This window comes from Hyla sarda, chromosome 2 (genome assembly GCF_029499605.1).
Source record: "Hyla sarda isolate aHylSar1 chromosome 2, aHylSar1.hap1, whole genome shotgun sequence".
In the NCBI taxonomy this organism is placed as follows: domain Eukaryota; kingdom Metazoa; phylum Chordata; class Amphibia; order Anura; family Hylidae; genus Hyla; species Hyla sarda.
Window position 1 is genome coordinate 82,357,927 of NC_079190.1, and position 16,551 is coordinate 82,374,477.

Here is a 16,551-nt window from a genome sequence, read left to right on the forward strand (position 1 = left end):
CATCTGTGTGTGTGCGCCCCCGCCGGGTAGGGATCATCTGTGTGTGTGCGCCCCCGCCGGGTAGGGATCATCTGTGTGTGTGCGCCCCCGCCGGGTAGGGATCATCTGTGTGTGTGCGCCCCCGCCGGGTAGGGATCATCTGTGTGTGTGCGCCCCCGCCGGGTAGGGATCATCTGTGTGTGTCCCCGCCGGGTAGGGATCATCTGTGTGTGTCCCCGCCGGGTAGGGATCATCTGTGTGTGTCCCCGCCGGGTAGGGATCCTGTGTGTGTGTGTGTGTCCCCGCCGGGTAGGGATCCTGTGTGTGTGTGTGTGTCCCCGCCGGGTAGGGATCCTGTGTGTGTGTGTCCGCCGGGTAGGGATCCTGTGTGTGTGTGTCCGCCGGGTAGGGATCCTGTGTGTGTGTGTCCCCGCCGGGTAGGGATCCTGTGTGTGTGTGTCCCCGCCGGGTAGGGATCCTGTGTGTGTGTCCCCGCCGGGTAGGGATCCTGTGTGTGCGCCCGCCCCTGCCGGGTAGGGATCCTGTGTGTGCGCCCCCCCGCCGGGTAGGGATCCTGTGTGTGCGCCCCCCCGCCGGGTAGGGATCCTGTGTGTGTGTGTGTGTGTGTGTCCCCGCCGTGTAGGGATCCTGTGTGTGTGCCCGCCCCTGCCCGGTAGGGATCCTGTGTGTGTGTGTGTCCGCCCCTGCCGGGTAGGGATCCTGTGTGTGCGCCCCCCCCCCCCGCCGGGTAGAGATCCTGTGTGTGCGCCCCCCCCCCCCCCGCCCCGCCGGGTAGGGATCCTGTGTGTGTGTGCGCCCCCGCCGGGTAGGGATCCTGTGTGTGTGTGCGCCCTCGCCGGGTAGGGATCCTGTGTGTGTGTGGGCCCCCGCCGGGTAGGGATCCTGTGTGTGTGTGGGCCCCGCCGGGTAGGGATCCTGTGTGTGTGTGTGTGTGCGCCCCCGCCAGGTAGGGATCCTGTGTGTGTGTGTGTGCCCCCGCCGGGTAGGGATCCTGTGTGTGTGTGCCCCCGCCGGGTATGGATCCTGTGTGTGTGTGCCCCCGCCGGGTATGGATCCTGTGTGTGTGTGTGCCCCCGCCGGGTAGGGATCCTGTGTGTGTGTGCGCCCCCGCCGGGTAGGGATCCTGTGTGTGTGTGCGCCCCCGCCGGGTAGGGATCCTGTGTGTGTGTGCGCCCCCGCCGGGTAGGGATCCTGTGTGTGTTCCCCCGCCGGGTAGGGATCATCTGTGTGTGTCCCCGCCGGGTAGGGATCATCTGTGTGTGTCCCCGCCGGGTAGGGATCATCTGTGTGTGTCCCCGCCGGGTAGGGATCATCTGTGTGTCCCCCCGCCGGGTAGGGATCCTGTGTGTGTGTGTGTGTGTGTCCCCGCCGGGTAGGGATCCTGTGTGTGTGTGTGTGTCCCCGCCGGGTAGGGATCCTGTGTGTGTGTGTCCGCCGGGTAGGGATCCTGTGTGTGTGTGTCCGCCGGGTAGGGATCCTGTGTGTGTGTGTCCCCGCCGGGTAGGGATCCTGTGTGTGTGTGTCCCCGCCGGGTAGGGATCCTGTGTGTGTGTGTCCCCGCCGGGTAGGGATCCTGTGTGTGTGTCCCCGCCGTGTAGGGATCCTGTGTGTGCGCCCGCCCCTGCCGGGTAGGGATCCTGTGTGTGCGCCCCCCCCCCCCGCCGGGTAGGGATCCTGTGTGTGCGCCCCCCCGCCGGGTAGGGATCCTGTGTGTGTGTGTGTGTCCCCGCCGTGTAGGGATCCTGTGTGTGTGCCCGCCCCTGCCCGGTAGGGATCCTGTGTGTGTGCCCGCCCCTGCCCGGTAGGGATCCTGTGTGTGTGTGTGTCCGCCCCTGCCGGGTAGGGATCCTGTGTGTGCGCCCCCCCCCCGCCGGGTAGAGATCCTGTGTGTGCGCCCCCCCCCCCCCGCCCCGCCGGGTAGGGATCCTGTGTGTGTGTGCGCCCCCGCCGGGTAGGGATCCTGTGTGTGTGTGCGCCCTCGCCGGGTAGGGATCCTGTGTGTGTGTGGGCCCCCGCCGGGTAGGGATCCTGTGTGTGTGTGGGCCCCGCCGGGTAGGGATCCTGTGTGTGTGTGTGTGTGTGCGCCCCCGCCGGGTAGGGATCCTGTGTGTGTGTGTGTGCCCCCGCCGGGTAGGGATCCTGTGTGTGTGTGTGCCCCCGCCGGGTATGGATCCTGTGTGTGTGTGCCCCCGCCGGGTATGGATCCTGTGTGTGTGTGTGTGCCCCCGCCGGGTAGGGATCCTGTGTGTGTGTGCGCCCCCGCCGGGTAGGGATCCTGTGTGTGTGTGCGCCCCCGCCGGGTAGGGATCCTGTGTGTGTGTGCGCCCCCGCCGGGTAGGGATCCTGTGTGTGTTCCCCCGCCGGGTAGGGATCCTGTGTGTGTTCCCTCGCCGGGTAGGGATCCTGTGTGTGTTCCCTCGCCGGGTAGGGATCGTGTGTGTGTGTGTGTGTGTGTGTGTGTGCCCCCGCCGGGTAGGGATCCTGTGTGTGTGTGCCTCCGCCGGGTAGGGATCCTGTGTGTGTGTGCCCCCGCCGGGTATGGATCCTGTGTGTGTGTGTGCCCCCGCCAGGTAGGGATCCTGTGTGTGCCCCTGCCGGGTAGGGATCCTGTGTGTGTGTGTGTCCCCGCCAGGTAGGGATCCTGTGTGTGTGTGTCCCCGCCGGGTAGGGATCCTGTGTGTGTTCCCCCGCCGGGTAGGGATCCTGTGTGTGTTCCCCCGCCGGGTAGGGATCATGTGTACATATTCTGGTCTGTAGGGATTGTGAGGGAGATCACTTATAGCTGCCAATCATATTGCTTCTTAAATCTTTTTAAAAAGGCCTGAGAAAAATAAGTGATCTGTTTGGTTACTATTGGCAACTGCACAATTTTTTTTTTCTCTGCACAGGTTTTAATAAATCTCACCCTGTGTGCCCGGCCGTGTAGCTGTTGTGTGTGCATGTCCAGATCATCTGTGCATGCATTGACCGTGTACAGAACGGTTGTTAGCGAGCATGCGTGCCTGCTCCATAGGGTGGTCGCGAGCGTGCCCGCCTCCGCTGCAAAAGAGGGTCATGAGCTTGCCTGCCCACACATTTCGTGCCTGCTCACCTGCTGCATAGGGGGTCATGAGTGTGTGCGGCTGCCCCTGTTGTTTTGTCAGTGTGCATGGTGAGAGTATTCGCTGACATCAATCAGTGCTTTTATTAGGACATTAACTCTAGGTGGACTGGATGACACCACTTTGTGACATTTAGGTGTTAATGTCCGGGATCTGTCCCCCCTCCATCTGCTCTAAAGCAGGTTACTCCTGATGGGAGTAATTATATCTCCCAGACTACAGACCTGTGTTGTCCCTTTGCTGCTTATGTAAACAAATTATGGAGTTGTGCTCTATTGTTCCTAGGAAAGCTGGATGACGATCACAGTAGGTCACACATGGGGGCATGCTGATAGTTGTAGTGTTGCAACAGCATGAAAGCTTCAGTTTGGGGAACACAACTAATATATATGAGCAAAGCTTAGTTGGGTGCTGTGCACACTCCCTGGCACCCGGGTACAGGCATTCACAGCCCCCAGCTTTGCATCTGTTGATACTATATTATAGGGATTGTTTGCCACCACAGTTATGGATTCTGGGACAAAAAATCGATGGTGGTTTTTGGGGTTGGGGGGTGTTGGCCGTCATCATTTTCATTCATTTGTTTTTTTCTTTGAGATGCAGGAAATACCTGCTCAGCCAATCTCTGGCCCGCCCTTGGATGTTGATCATAGGGCTGGACAGTGGGCAGTATACCGGTTCATACCGAATACCGAAATTTTTGGGCTGCACGATATGAATATTTCCCCATACCGCAATACCGGTTTGGCCCCTCCCCCTATGGAATGAATTATCAGCCCAGCGCAGCGCTGTCCCCACATCAGGGAACTAATCATATTTGACCCACCAGCGCTGTTCTGCTATCTCCCCCCCCCCCAAATCATGTGACCCGCCAGCGCTGTTCTGCTCCCCCCAAATTATCAGCCCAGCGGGGTACTACTCACATATGTCACCCGTAAGCATTGCTCTCCTCCTCTTTGTTGCGGGCCACCGGCGAGGAAACTCTATACTGTACGCCAGTGGTCTCCAACCTGCGGACCTCCAGATGTTGCAAAACTACAACTCCCAGCATGCCCGGACAGCCAGCGGCTGTCCGGGCATGCTGGGAGATGTCGTTTTGCAACAGCTGGAGGTCCGCAGGTTTGAGATCACTGCTGTACGCTATATCCCTATGCCGTTGGCTGTCCGGGCAGGCTGGTAATTGTAGTTTTGCAACATCTGGAGGTCCGCAGGTTGGAGACCACTGGCGTACAGTATAGAATTCCAGCGCCTGTGGCCCGCAACAAAGAGGAGGAGGGCAGTGCTTGCGGGTGACATGTGAGTAGTACCCCGCTGGGCTGATAATTGGGGGGGGGGGGGAGCAGAACAGTGCTGGCGGGTAACATGATTGGGGGGGTGAAAGAAATACCGTTATATACCGTGGAACCGTCATAAGTTACAAAAATACCGTTATACACACATTTGGTCATACCGCCCAGCTCTAGTTGATCGGCTGAGTGTTTCCTGCACATCGAAACAAAAGCAAAAGTTCTTTGATCAAATGGGGGCAGGTGATTCAGAAGCCACCTAGAAAATAAATAGAGTCCTATCTACCATACGTGCACTGCACTCCATTTGGGGATAATCTATCATCTCTGATGCACACTATATTAAGCATACATTCAGCCGCCTCACCCCAGTCTTATCTTCACTTTCATCACAAGGCCGCAATGATTCATCGTGATGTTTTATTTATGAAAAGATGTTTGGACCATTTGATACTTATTAAAACATTTGGCAACTTGTATCCTCTAACAGAAAGCTGGAAACAAGGACGGGTTTTCCCAGGAACAGCACTTGTCATCTATTCAAAGGATATTTGGGGAGGTTTATCAAAACCTGTTTGCCCTTAGAAACCAATCAGATCTCTTCTTTATTTTTTGGAGGCTTTTTAAAAAATTAAAGAACCAATCTTAATGGTTGCTATGAGCAATTGCACCACTCTTCCTTCCCTTCCTTTTTGATAAATCTTCCCAATTGTCTGCTCTTAAAAGGGTACTCTGCTGAAAACATCTTATCCCCTATACAAAGCCCCCTCCCATAGACATGAATGGAGTCCAAGCTTTGGTGTTGCTGATGCTGCTAGCCTGGAGATCACAGTGGTCTCCAGCAGTGGGACCCCCGCAATCGGACATCTATATGTTGAGATGTTTTTCGTTGGAATACACCTATAAAATACAACTATGGTCAGGGATGTGCACTGCTGCGCCATGGTGTGGATGTGTGGCAGTGCACATGCCCGACCCCCGATCTACTAAAACAGTGGACACATGACCCATGTCCTATGGATAGGTGAGACTTGTATCTCAATAAACCTCTACATTTTGATATATATATATTTTTAGATTTGTCACCAAATTTTTTATATATTCTATATGTAATTATAAGACACTTTGCTTTTTACTTGCTATTAAAATTCTCAACCTTTTATATGTTTTTAATGTGATTGAAAAATGGACACTAGGTGGCTCTGTTCTGTTCCCTGCCACAAGTCAGTTAGTTTGGTCTCCTCCCGGCCTGGCAGGAGACCAAACTCAGAGAGTGCGTGCGGAGCATGGTGGGGCACAGCTCTCGCAGGCTTCAGTGACATCACGCCTTCTGGGGAACATCTACTTTCTCCTGCCGAGAGCTCACACAATGTGTAAAAGGGCTCTGAAAAATAAGAGACGCAATCTGATTGGTTGCTATGGGCACCTTTTCCTCTGCACAAGTTTTGATCTCTCCCGTTGAACTTTACCTGTACCTATTGCAGAATTGCAACAGTTCAAGGTTAAACTACAACTAAACCTGTGTCTGGAATAATAAAGGAGCAGTTCAGAGTTAAACAGCCGATTTCTTTAAACAAAAAAAATTTGTCAGGTTCTGTATGGTATCACTGATCAGTCCCACTGATCATTCCAAAGGATAGGGGATAAGATGTCTGATCACGGGGGTCCCGCTGCTGGGGACCCTCGCAATATTGCATGCGGCACCCACCTGTTTCTTGTCCGGAAGCGCTGGAGGGTCTGGGTCGCGACCACGGGAACAGAAGTCCGGCCGTTTTTTTTTTTATGTATTTATTTTTATTCAGCTATTTGTACCAAAATTGACGATTTTTGCGTTTTTTTTTTTTCTATGGTGTTCACCGTGCAGGATAATTCACATTCAAGTTTTATAGTACAGGTCATTACGGATGTGGCAATATCTTATGTATATGATTTGTGTTTTTTGTTCTTTTGTGAGAATACAGGGCTTTTATTAGGAAAGGGGCATTTATTTTTATTTTTTACACTTCATACTTTTATTTAAAGGGGTACTCCCGTGGAAAAGGTTTTTTTTTTTGCTGTCCATTTTAGGAACTGTCCAAAGCAGGAGAAAATCCCCATAGCAAACATATGCTGCCCTGGACAGTTCCTAAAATGGACAGCAGAGGTCAGCAGAGAGCACTGTGGTCATGACATCAGAGGAAATTCATTTCTTTTTTGGATTTCTCTTCAGTATCCAGCCCCTAAAAAGTACTGGGAGGATTAAGATTTTTTAATATAAGTGATTTACAAATCTGTTTAACTTTCTGGCACCAGTTGATAAAAAAAAAAAAAAAAAGTTTTCCACGCGACTTCCCCTTTAAGAACCTTTTTTATTTTATTTTTTTACACTTTTTACAGGTTATACTATGCTGCAATACACTTGTACTGCAGAAGAGTATGGCCTGATCAGCACACTGTTCAGCCTGTGCGATCCAGCCTGTGGCTGGATCTCAGTCTTCCGTAGCAGGGAGACAGGAGGACATGATCTGACCACCTGCTGCCGTAGCAACCAACGGCGACCTGCCATCGTATCGCCTCACCGCCGTTGGTGAACAGGGGGAGTGTGCCTGTTAACACCATAGATATGTGATCAGGATGGATCATGGCATCTATGAGGTTAAAGGGTAGCTCCCACCATCTTTTTTTTTTTTTTCCTGCCTATTGTCCATCTATCCCTAACCCCCTCCCTGCCTTTAATTTTTATTTTTTTTACTATATTAAAAATGGATTTTTGTCTGCCTGGTAGTGTGCTCATTACCAGGCAGACTTCCCCAGCATGCGCGACGTCACTGATGCCTGCTGGGGCCGACACTTCCGCCCTTAGTTCACCTATACAGGGTTCCTCCAGCTGTTTCCCCACTACAACTCCCAGATTGCCCTGACATCTATTGGCTGTCAGGGCATGCTGGGAGTTGTAGTGGGGAAACAACTGGAGGCACCCTGTGGTGAAAACAATATATCTTTGCTATGGCCCCAACCCGCTCAAAACCCCGCCCCCTCCCCCCACGGCGGCGGCCACCGCGCAATCTGCTCTACCCCCCCAAAAAAAAAACAATTACTGAAGTGCCGCCACCCGCTCTATCCCAGCACACCGAAAAAAACTAAATACCGAGGTGCCGCAACCCGCTCTATCCGCGGGGAGGCGGGGCCGGTGTGCGAGGACAGGGAGCCGCATCCTCTGTGCTCTCAGTGCTCACTCCCGCCTGTCTGACTGACAGGCAGGGAGCGAGTGCAGGCTGATTGGCTTACTGAATAAGAACCGATTGCCCGGCCGGCATCGGTCCTAATTCAGTCGTGACGTCACGCCGGCCACTAGGAGGGAGACACCTAGTGGCCGGTTTTCAAATATAAAATAAACTATTTTAATTAAAAAAAATGAAAGTATATTAGAGATAAGTTGTAGTACATAAGTACTACAACATATATATAAAAAAAAAAAAAAATTGGTGACAGTGCCCATTTAATGCTGCCGTGACCGGCCTGATCGCGGCTTCGGCAGCTGCGGTGGGACTCCGGCTGTGATTGACAGCCGGCTCCCACCGACTATCTCCTGCGCTGCCCGCTGCATTGCAGGAGATTGCTAGGATGAATGCATAGGTCCCAGCGCGTGAACGTGTCAAGTGCTGGGACATATGCATACATCCTATAGCGGGAAGGGGTTAAATGAATAGCCAAGTTTTAATACCACACGGAATCTGAGGATATGGGGGGGGGGGGGAATGGTGCTGTTTTTTTATTTTTTTTTTTTTTTAAGGAAATTTGCTTCGTTTTTCTATTCTGGCTTGATTGTTAGCTCTTCCTTTACCTGAACAGGGAGATCTCTATTAATGAAGGCTGGTGAGAAGTCTGTATATGACACAATATAGATATGCTTTTATACTCTTTATAAGGGGGCTTTGGGGGGTAGGTAAATTATTGTGATTATGTAGCCAAAATGTAGCCCCGGGTTTTCTAAAGGGGTATATGCAAATGTTAAACTTAAGATGTCCTACAATATAAGGGTTTTCTTCTTCATTTTAGCATCCACTGGTCCAAGCAATATTCAATCGCAACCTAGAAGAAGTACAATTACTGTTGAGCCAAAAGGAAAATGTCAACGTTTTGGTAAGCATCAAACGCGTTACTGAGGTGGCTCGTATAAAAGTGAATTGATTCCTTTATTTTTTTCATACAAAATAAAAATTTTTTTTTATCAAATACACATCATAGTATACCCTTATACCTGTGCTTTATCTGGAAGTAGAGACATGTCACATTGCCAAAATGCCATCCAGCAAGTCACGTTCATGGATGCCTTTGTATAGAACAGTGTTTCCCAACCAGGGTGCCTCCAGCTGTTGCAAAACTACAACTCCCAGCATGCCCGGACAGCCTTTGGCTGTCCGGGCATGCTGGGAGTTGTAGTTTTGCAACAGCTGGAGGCACCCTGGTTGGGAAAAACTGATGTAGAATATACACGTTCACAAAATGCAGATCCACTGTGGGTTTTCTGGAGCTGCTCTGCAATGGATTTTTTTGTGCAGAAACACTGCAGACTTTCTGTATTAGATCCATATTGTGTGAATCACTCTTGACTCTTGCAAAACAGTCAAAGCTGAAAAAGCCAAAATGTCTGTAACTCAGAGGCATATGATTTATGGGGATTAGATGAAGCTACTGCTCATCTTTGCTCTCCTTTTATGTAGTCTTGCAGCTTATAGGGGTATTCCGGTGGAAAATATATATATTTTTAAATGAACTGGTGCCAGAAAGTGAAACAGATTTGTAAATTACTTCTATTAAACATTTTTTTTTTTATCCTGACAGTACTTTTTAGCAGCTGTATGCTACTGAGGAAATTCTTTTCTTTTGAATTTCTTTTTTTTAGTTGTCCACAGTGCTCTCTGCTGACACCTAATCCCCGTATCAGGAACTGTCCAGAGCAGGAGAAAATCCTCATAGCAAACCTATGCTACTCTGGACAGTTCATGACACGGACAGAGGTGTCAGCAGAGAGCACTGTGGACAAGACAAAAAAGAAATTAAAAAAGCAAAGCATTTCCTCTGTAGCATACAGCTGCTAATATGTACTGGAAGGATAAAGATTTTTTTAATAGAAGTAATTTACAAATCTGTTTAACTTTCTGGCACCAGTTCATTTAAAAAAAAAATTTTTTTTTCCACCGGAGTACCCCTTTAAAAATAGAATAATGCACATTTTATTGTGAATTGTGTGGTTTTGCAACCCAGTCTTTGACACCATGATACGTTCTTTGTCTTCTTCCTTTATGAATGTTGCCTAAATCTACCATTGCCACCGCCTTTTAATATTATTGCCTACAGGACATGTGGCCTGTCAGTCAAATACCTGCCCATTTTAGCATTCATGATGTTTTAGAATTAGAACACTAGGAATCCTGATGTTTTAAGGTTTTAAAGAAAATTGGAAATCACTATTTTCACAGGACCAAGAGAGACGCACTCCCCTGCATGCTGCTGCCTACTTAGGTGACATCCCTGTTATGGAACTATTAATACAGTCAGGTAAGTTAAACACTGTTTGGTTATATTGTAGCTAACAAAAATGGTATATGTCGTCACATTCCTCGTCTGCTTAAAAAAGTAACTTTAATTTCTTATCTCCACTTTAGGTGCTAATGTTAATGCAAAAGATTCAATCTGGCTTACACCTTTGCACCGAGCCGTAGCTGCACGCAATGAGGTACATTTTTTGTATATTTCATAGATTGCAATATTATTTAGCAGCTGTACTTTTGAACACCTTATGGTATGTGTATTTTCTAATATGCTAAGAAATACATTGCTTTCCTGCCAGTCCCCTCTATCGTTTACCAAACACAGCTCCATACTTGGCGGATTGCTGTGGGTGCCTAATTTTGTAAGGATCACCTCTTTAAAGGGAAACTGACAGCAGGTTAACCTCATCTAAACCCAATACATTGTTATAGTGAGGGCAAAATTTGGAAATAGCGATTTTGCGCAATGGAAGTGGGACCCAGCATACTCAGCATCCCTGCCTCTATCCCCTCTGCATTGATAGGCCTGCCCACCTTATAATAATGTAGGAAGTGCCAAGGAGCAACTCGGCTCACTCACCACACCGTAATGTAGTCCTGGGCTTCATAGGGAGAGAGCAGTCTGGAGCACGAACATACGGGCTGCTTCCCGTTAATGGCATATAGAAAGAAGGTGAAAAGTTAAGCTCGCTGACCAGAATTATGCACTGCCATGATTAAGGGCTCTTCTGCATCCCGAAACGCGTCGGCGCAATGTTTTTATTCATCATTTAGTTAATTTTGTCCTCATGGATTTTAACCGTCCACAGTAAAGGTTACGTTTTATTTTCTGGTCAGCGAGCTGAACTTTTCACCTTCTTTCTATCTGCCCACCTTATGCTCACATGGGCAAATGGGTCCCAATCTGTTATTGCATTGTTATCAGATTTCATGAGTTCCATATTAAACTTCAGCTGATGCAAAATTGTGGCCGCAGGCTGATTTTTGGTGATTAGATTGTAGTCTGAGGAATTGCTGATCAATAATATAAAGACAGTCCATATATATATATATATATATATATATATATATATATATATATATATATATATACACACATACACACACAGTGACCCCTCGACTTATGATGGCCTCGACATATGATCATTTCAACATATGATGGCCTCTCAGAGCCCATCGTATGTTGAAGGCAGCCTCGACATATGATGCTGCTGTGTGTCGGGGCCATCGTACAAACAGCTATCTGACAGCGCTGACAACTTCAGCAACTGACAGTTGTTTAATGTGCCCCGTGTGCCCCGTTCTGCCTCCTGTTACTCACATGCTGTCCTGCTAACTCATACAGGCTTCCACTGTGAGCTCCGTGTAAGCCCCCCCCCAGTGCAGCCATAGCCAATAGCCTGCAGCATCTTGCTGCAGGCATCCAATGAGCTGCTGGCTGCCCGCCCCTTCCTTTCCTATAGAGCTGTAGTCGGCAGGATCGTAATGGAGGACATTCTGTCCCCCCTGAAGGTATTTAAAGAACTGTACAGTACTGTATGCGATGGCACACATCACATACAATACATATACACACTATACACCCCATACATCAATGTTTCCCTATCAGTGTGCCTCCAGCTGTTGCAAAACTATAACTCCCAGCATGCCCAGAGAGTCAATGGCTGTACATGCATGCTGGGAGTTGAAGTTGTGCAACAGCTGGAGGCACCCTGGTTTGTTAAACACTCCCCATACACTCCACATACAATGGTCATCCCAGAACCAATTAGCAGTTTCCCATAGAGATATGGATTCAACATACAATGGTTCCGAGGCCCCAGAACCAATTACCATTTTTACATAGACCTATGTACTCGACATATGATGGTTTCAACATATGATGGTTCTCCTGGAACCAATTAATATATGTTGAGGGACAGCTGTGTATGTATATATATGTATGTATATAATTTTTTTTTTTTTTTTTACATTTGTGAACGGTGTCCTTCATTTCATGCACAATGTTGACTGTTGCAGAGGGCAGTCTCTCTTCTTGTGAAGCACTCTGCCGACGTCAATGCTCGGGACAAGAACTGGCAAACTCCACTACATGCTGCAGCTGCTAACAGAGCAACTAAATGTGCAGAAACATTAATGGGAGCGGTGAAAAATGTCAATATAGCAGATCGGACAGGGCGTACTGTACTTCACCATGCTGTGCTCAGTGGCAGCGTAGAGGTATGTTTTCATAAAAGGAGTTTTCCAGACAAACGTGACTGACCTCTGCATAGGCTTTTAAAGTTGTTTGCCAAGGCTACGGCTCCCTTCCAGAATGGGGGAGATTTATCAGAACCTGTTTAGAGGAAGAGTGGTGCAGTTGCCCAAAGCAACCAATCAGATCGCTGCTCTCATTTTTCACGGGCCTCTTTATAAATAATAGGCAATCTTGTTGCTATGTACAATTGCACCACTGTTCCTCTACACAGGTTTTGATAGATCTCCCCCAATGTATGTGTGTCTTATTACTGCAGCTCATCTTCATAAACACTGCACACCACCTACACAGTTTAGGAGCACAGGCTCCTGGCTCCATACACTGTATGTCCAGTTGCCATAACTACACTGCTCAAAAAAAATAAAGGGAACACTAAGATAACACATCCTAGTTCTGAATGAATGAAATCATTGTATAATTTTTTTTTTATCTTTACATAGTTGAATGTGCTGACAACAAAATCACACAAACATTATCAATGGAAATCAAATTTATCAACCCATGGAGGTCTGGATATGGAGTCACACTCAAAATCAAAGTGGAAAACCACACTACAGGCTGATCCAACTTTGATCCTTAAAACAAGTCACAATGAGGCTCAGTAGTGTGTGTGTGGCCTCCACGTGCCCGTATGACCTCCCTACAATGCCTGGGCATGCTCCTGATGAGGTGGCGGATGGTCTCCTGAGGGATGTCCCCCCCCCCCCAGACCTGCACTAAAGCATCCGCCAACTCCTGGACAGTCTGGTGCAATGTGGCGTTGGTGGATGGAGCGAGACATGATGTCCCACATGTGCTCAGTCGGATTCAGGTCTGGGGAACGGGCGGGCCAGTCCATAGAATCAATGCCTTCCTCTTGCAGGAACTGCTGACACACTCCAGCCACATGAGTTCTAGCAGCATTGTCTTGCATTAGGAGGAACCCAGGGCCAACCGCACCAGCATATGGTCTCACAAGGGGTCTGAGGATCTCATCTCGGTACCTAATGGCAGTCAGGCTACCTCTGGAAAGCACATGGAGGGCTGTGTGGCCCCCCAAAGAAATGCCACCCCATACAATTACTGACCCACCGCCAGACCGGTCATGCTTGAGGATGTTGCAGGTAGCAGAACGTTCTCCACGGTGTCTCCAGACTCTGTCACATGTGCTCAGTGTGAACCTGCTTTCATCTGTGAAGAGCGCAGGGCACCAGTGGCAAATTTGCCACCAGTGGCGAATTTTGTTGTTCTCTGGCAAATGCCAAACGTCCTGCATGGTGTTGGGCTTCAAGCACAACCCCCACCTGTGGACGTCGGGCCCTCATACCACCCTCATGGAGTCTGTTTCTGATAGTTTGAGTGGATACATGCACATTTGTGGCCTGCTGGAGGTCATTTTGCAGGGCTCTGGCAGTGTTCTTCCTGCATTGATTTGCCATCCTGGATGAGCTGCACTACCTGAGCCACTTGTGTGGGTTGTAGACTCTGTAGAGAGAAAGCACTGCCAGCATTCAAAAGTGACCAAAACATCAGCCAGGAAGCATAGAAACTGTGAAGTGGTCTGTGATCACTACCTGCAGAACCACTCCTTCATTGGGGGTGTCTTGCTAATTGCCTATCATTTCCACCTGTTGTCTGTTCCATTTGTACAACAACATGTGAAATTGATTGTCAATCAGTGTTGCTTCCTGAGTGGACAGTGGGATTTCAGTTGTGTGATTTCCCCTCAATACAAGCCTACGGGAGGGGGCGTGATAGCTGTCACGCCCCCTCCCATAGGCTTGCATTGAGGGGCGGAGCATGACGTCACACGGGGGTGGAGGTGTGACGTCACACGCCGCCGACCCTGTGGTCGCCGGTAATCAGACCCGGAGCGAACACGCTCCGGTGACTGATTACAAACGGGGTGCCGTGTGCAAGATGATGGGGGTCCCCAGCGGCAGGACTCCCGGGATCAGGCATCTTATCCCCTATACTTTGCATAGGGGAAAAGAGCACCGGAGAACCCCTTTAAGTGTTCCCTTTATTTTTTTGAACAGTGTATGTTGGATAGCTGATTGGTGTGGGTGCTGGGTTTGGCACCTTTCCAATAAGCCATTGGTGACCTACACACAGGATAGAAAATGAGTCACATTTGCCAAAAATAAAACCCAAAAACCTTTAAGATATTTAGATACGGTTTGCAAAAGTGTGTGTGTGTGTGTGTGTGTGTATGTATATAATAAATATATATATATATATATATATATATATATATTATATAAATAGGTTTTTTTTCATCGTTCTTTTACATTGAAAGAACCAACTTTTTCCCTTGCTAACAAGTGTTTTATGAATGTCATTTAGGGCATTGATAATTGGTGACTTTGAACCAGTAGTTCTCGTGTGGCCGCTGTTCTATTCACTGCTATAGAACTGACGCAATCTTTATCCCAAAGACTAGTAGTACTCAGGGCCCACCGTTCTCAAGATCTATCCACGTTTATCACATATCCTATATATGAATGATAAAACCCCCTTTAATGCTAAAATTTATGTAGGGTTTTGTAACAATCCATTTCTATGTATTTTTGCAGATTGTTGTAATGCTTTTAAACAGAAGGGCACACCACAGTATCTGTGATAAGAAGGAGCGGCACCCTATTATGTATGCATCTTACCTTGGTATGTATGACAAATTTTATACTTTAAATATTTACTCCAATTTTGCATATCTATTTATTTACTTATATATATTTTGTTTTTGGATGACAACTACAGGGGTATTTCAACACACACACACACACACACACACACACACACACACACACACACACACACACACATATATACATACACATATGCACACATATATGCATGCACACATAAACACACACACACACACGCACACATATATATATATACACACACACACGCACACACATATATATATATATATATATATATATATATATATATATATGCACACATATATACACACATATATACACACACACACACACATGCATGCACACATATATACACACACACACATGCATACACACAAATATATATACACACACACACACACACACACACATATATATTATACATACACACCACAGAAATATACACATATATATATATATATATGTATATATATATATATGTATATATATATATATATATATATATATATATATATATATATATATATGTGTGTATATGTTTGTTTAACAGATAACAATAACTATTGTTTCTCTATTGGCTCCATTGGGGGACACAGACCATGGGTGTATGCTGCTGTCACTAGGAGGTTTGACACTATGGCAACAAAAAGTCTGCTCCTCCCAGCAGGATATACCAGCCTTTAGGCCCTGAGCTAATCAGTTTTAGCTTAGTGTCTGAAGGAGGTGGAGATGGTCTGGAATTCTCCAGACCAGGGCTTATGTTTTATTATTTTCCTAGTTAGGGATGTTAGTTTTTTTATTCCTTTTTCTTTCATGTTTTCAGGTGGTGACTCAGGAACTGTGGCTCACTATTTCCCCATTGCGATTGAGGGGGCACAGACATTGCCTATAAGTGCTGTTAACCCCCTCTCGCCAACAGTCAGTGCCTGGGGTTGTACCTCATGGGTCCGGGTCCCCCTATTCCCTGCTCGCCTCGCTCGCACATGGTAGCTCGGCGTGATGCAGGGGACAGAAAGCTGACTGAACACCTCACACCATTAGGGAAGTTCTTCTGACTGAGGTGAGTATATATTCCCTTTCTCCCTTAGGTGCAGACTTGCAACCTCTGGAGACCCATAGTTTTTGGCCCACCTTTCAGGGTCTAATGAGGCTGGCCTGGACAAAGGGGCTTTATCTTTATTTCTGGGGCGAGCAGTGGCATTTTTGGATGAAGGGGCACAGTTATTCACATGCACTTAAGCTTATGTGTGTATGTGTGTGCTTTTCCTTGTGCGGCTGACAGCCGCGGCGTTTATACTGTGCGAGCGCACGAAGCGCCGACTTTCACTTTGGGCAGCAGACTGCTGCCGGCGTATGGGAGTCTCGCCCGCTCACTTCTCCGCGAGCGCATATATACGAAAGACATGTGCGCTCAGGGCAAGGAGCGGGCACCATTACTGTATTTCTTCTCGGCACTTCGGCAGCCGGGGCGCTTTAGCTCCACCCACAGGGCCGCCGGAGCTTACTGAAGGCGCAAATTGTCTTCCAATCAGCGCTGTGCACGCGATTGTAGGTGGCAGGGGCCAATCAGCAGTGCCCCTGCTCCTGGCACGCCCCTCTCTGGCTATTGGCTTTTTTCTTTTTTTTTTCTCTCCCTCTCTATTTACACTAGAGTGGAGTTCTCCTCGCAGCAGCTGCCCTGGGGACACAGACTCGGGTGAGAGTTCTTTTTTCATTATGTCCGTA

The 16,551-nt window shown here is 48.2% G+C and overlaps 1 protein-coding gene across 2 annotated transcripts in view; it reads left to right on the top strand.

Moving 5' to 3' along the window:
* The window catches only part of ANKRD52 (ankyrin repeat domain 52), a 74,603-nt gene that overhangs the window by 33,041 nt on the left and 25,011 nt on the right, over positions 1-16,551 (top strand). For both annotated transcript variants that reach the window (XM_056562258.1, XM_056562259.1), the window contains exons 2-6: positions 8,426-8,509; positions 9,850-9,928; positions 10,036-10,106; positions 11,941-12,141; positions 14,734-14,821. In XM_056562258.1, coding sequence (XP_056418233.1) covers positions 8,426-8,509; positions 9,850-9,928; positions 10,036-10,106; positions 11,941-12,141; positions 14,734-14,821 — 523 coding nt within the window. The remainder of the gene's footprint in view (positions 1-8,425; positions 8,510-9,849; positions 9,929-10,035; positions 10,107-11,940; positions 12,142-14,733; positions 14,822-16,551) is intronic.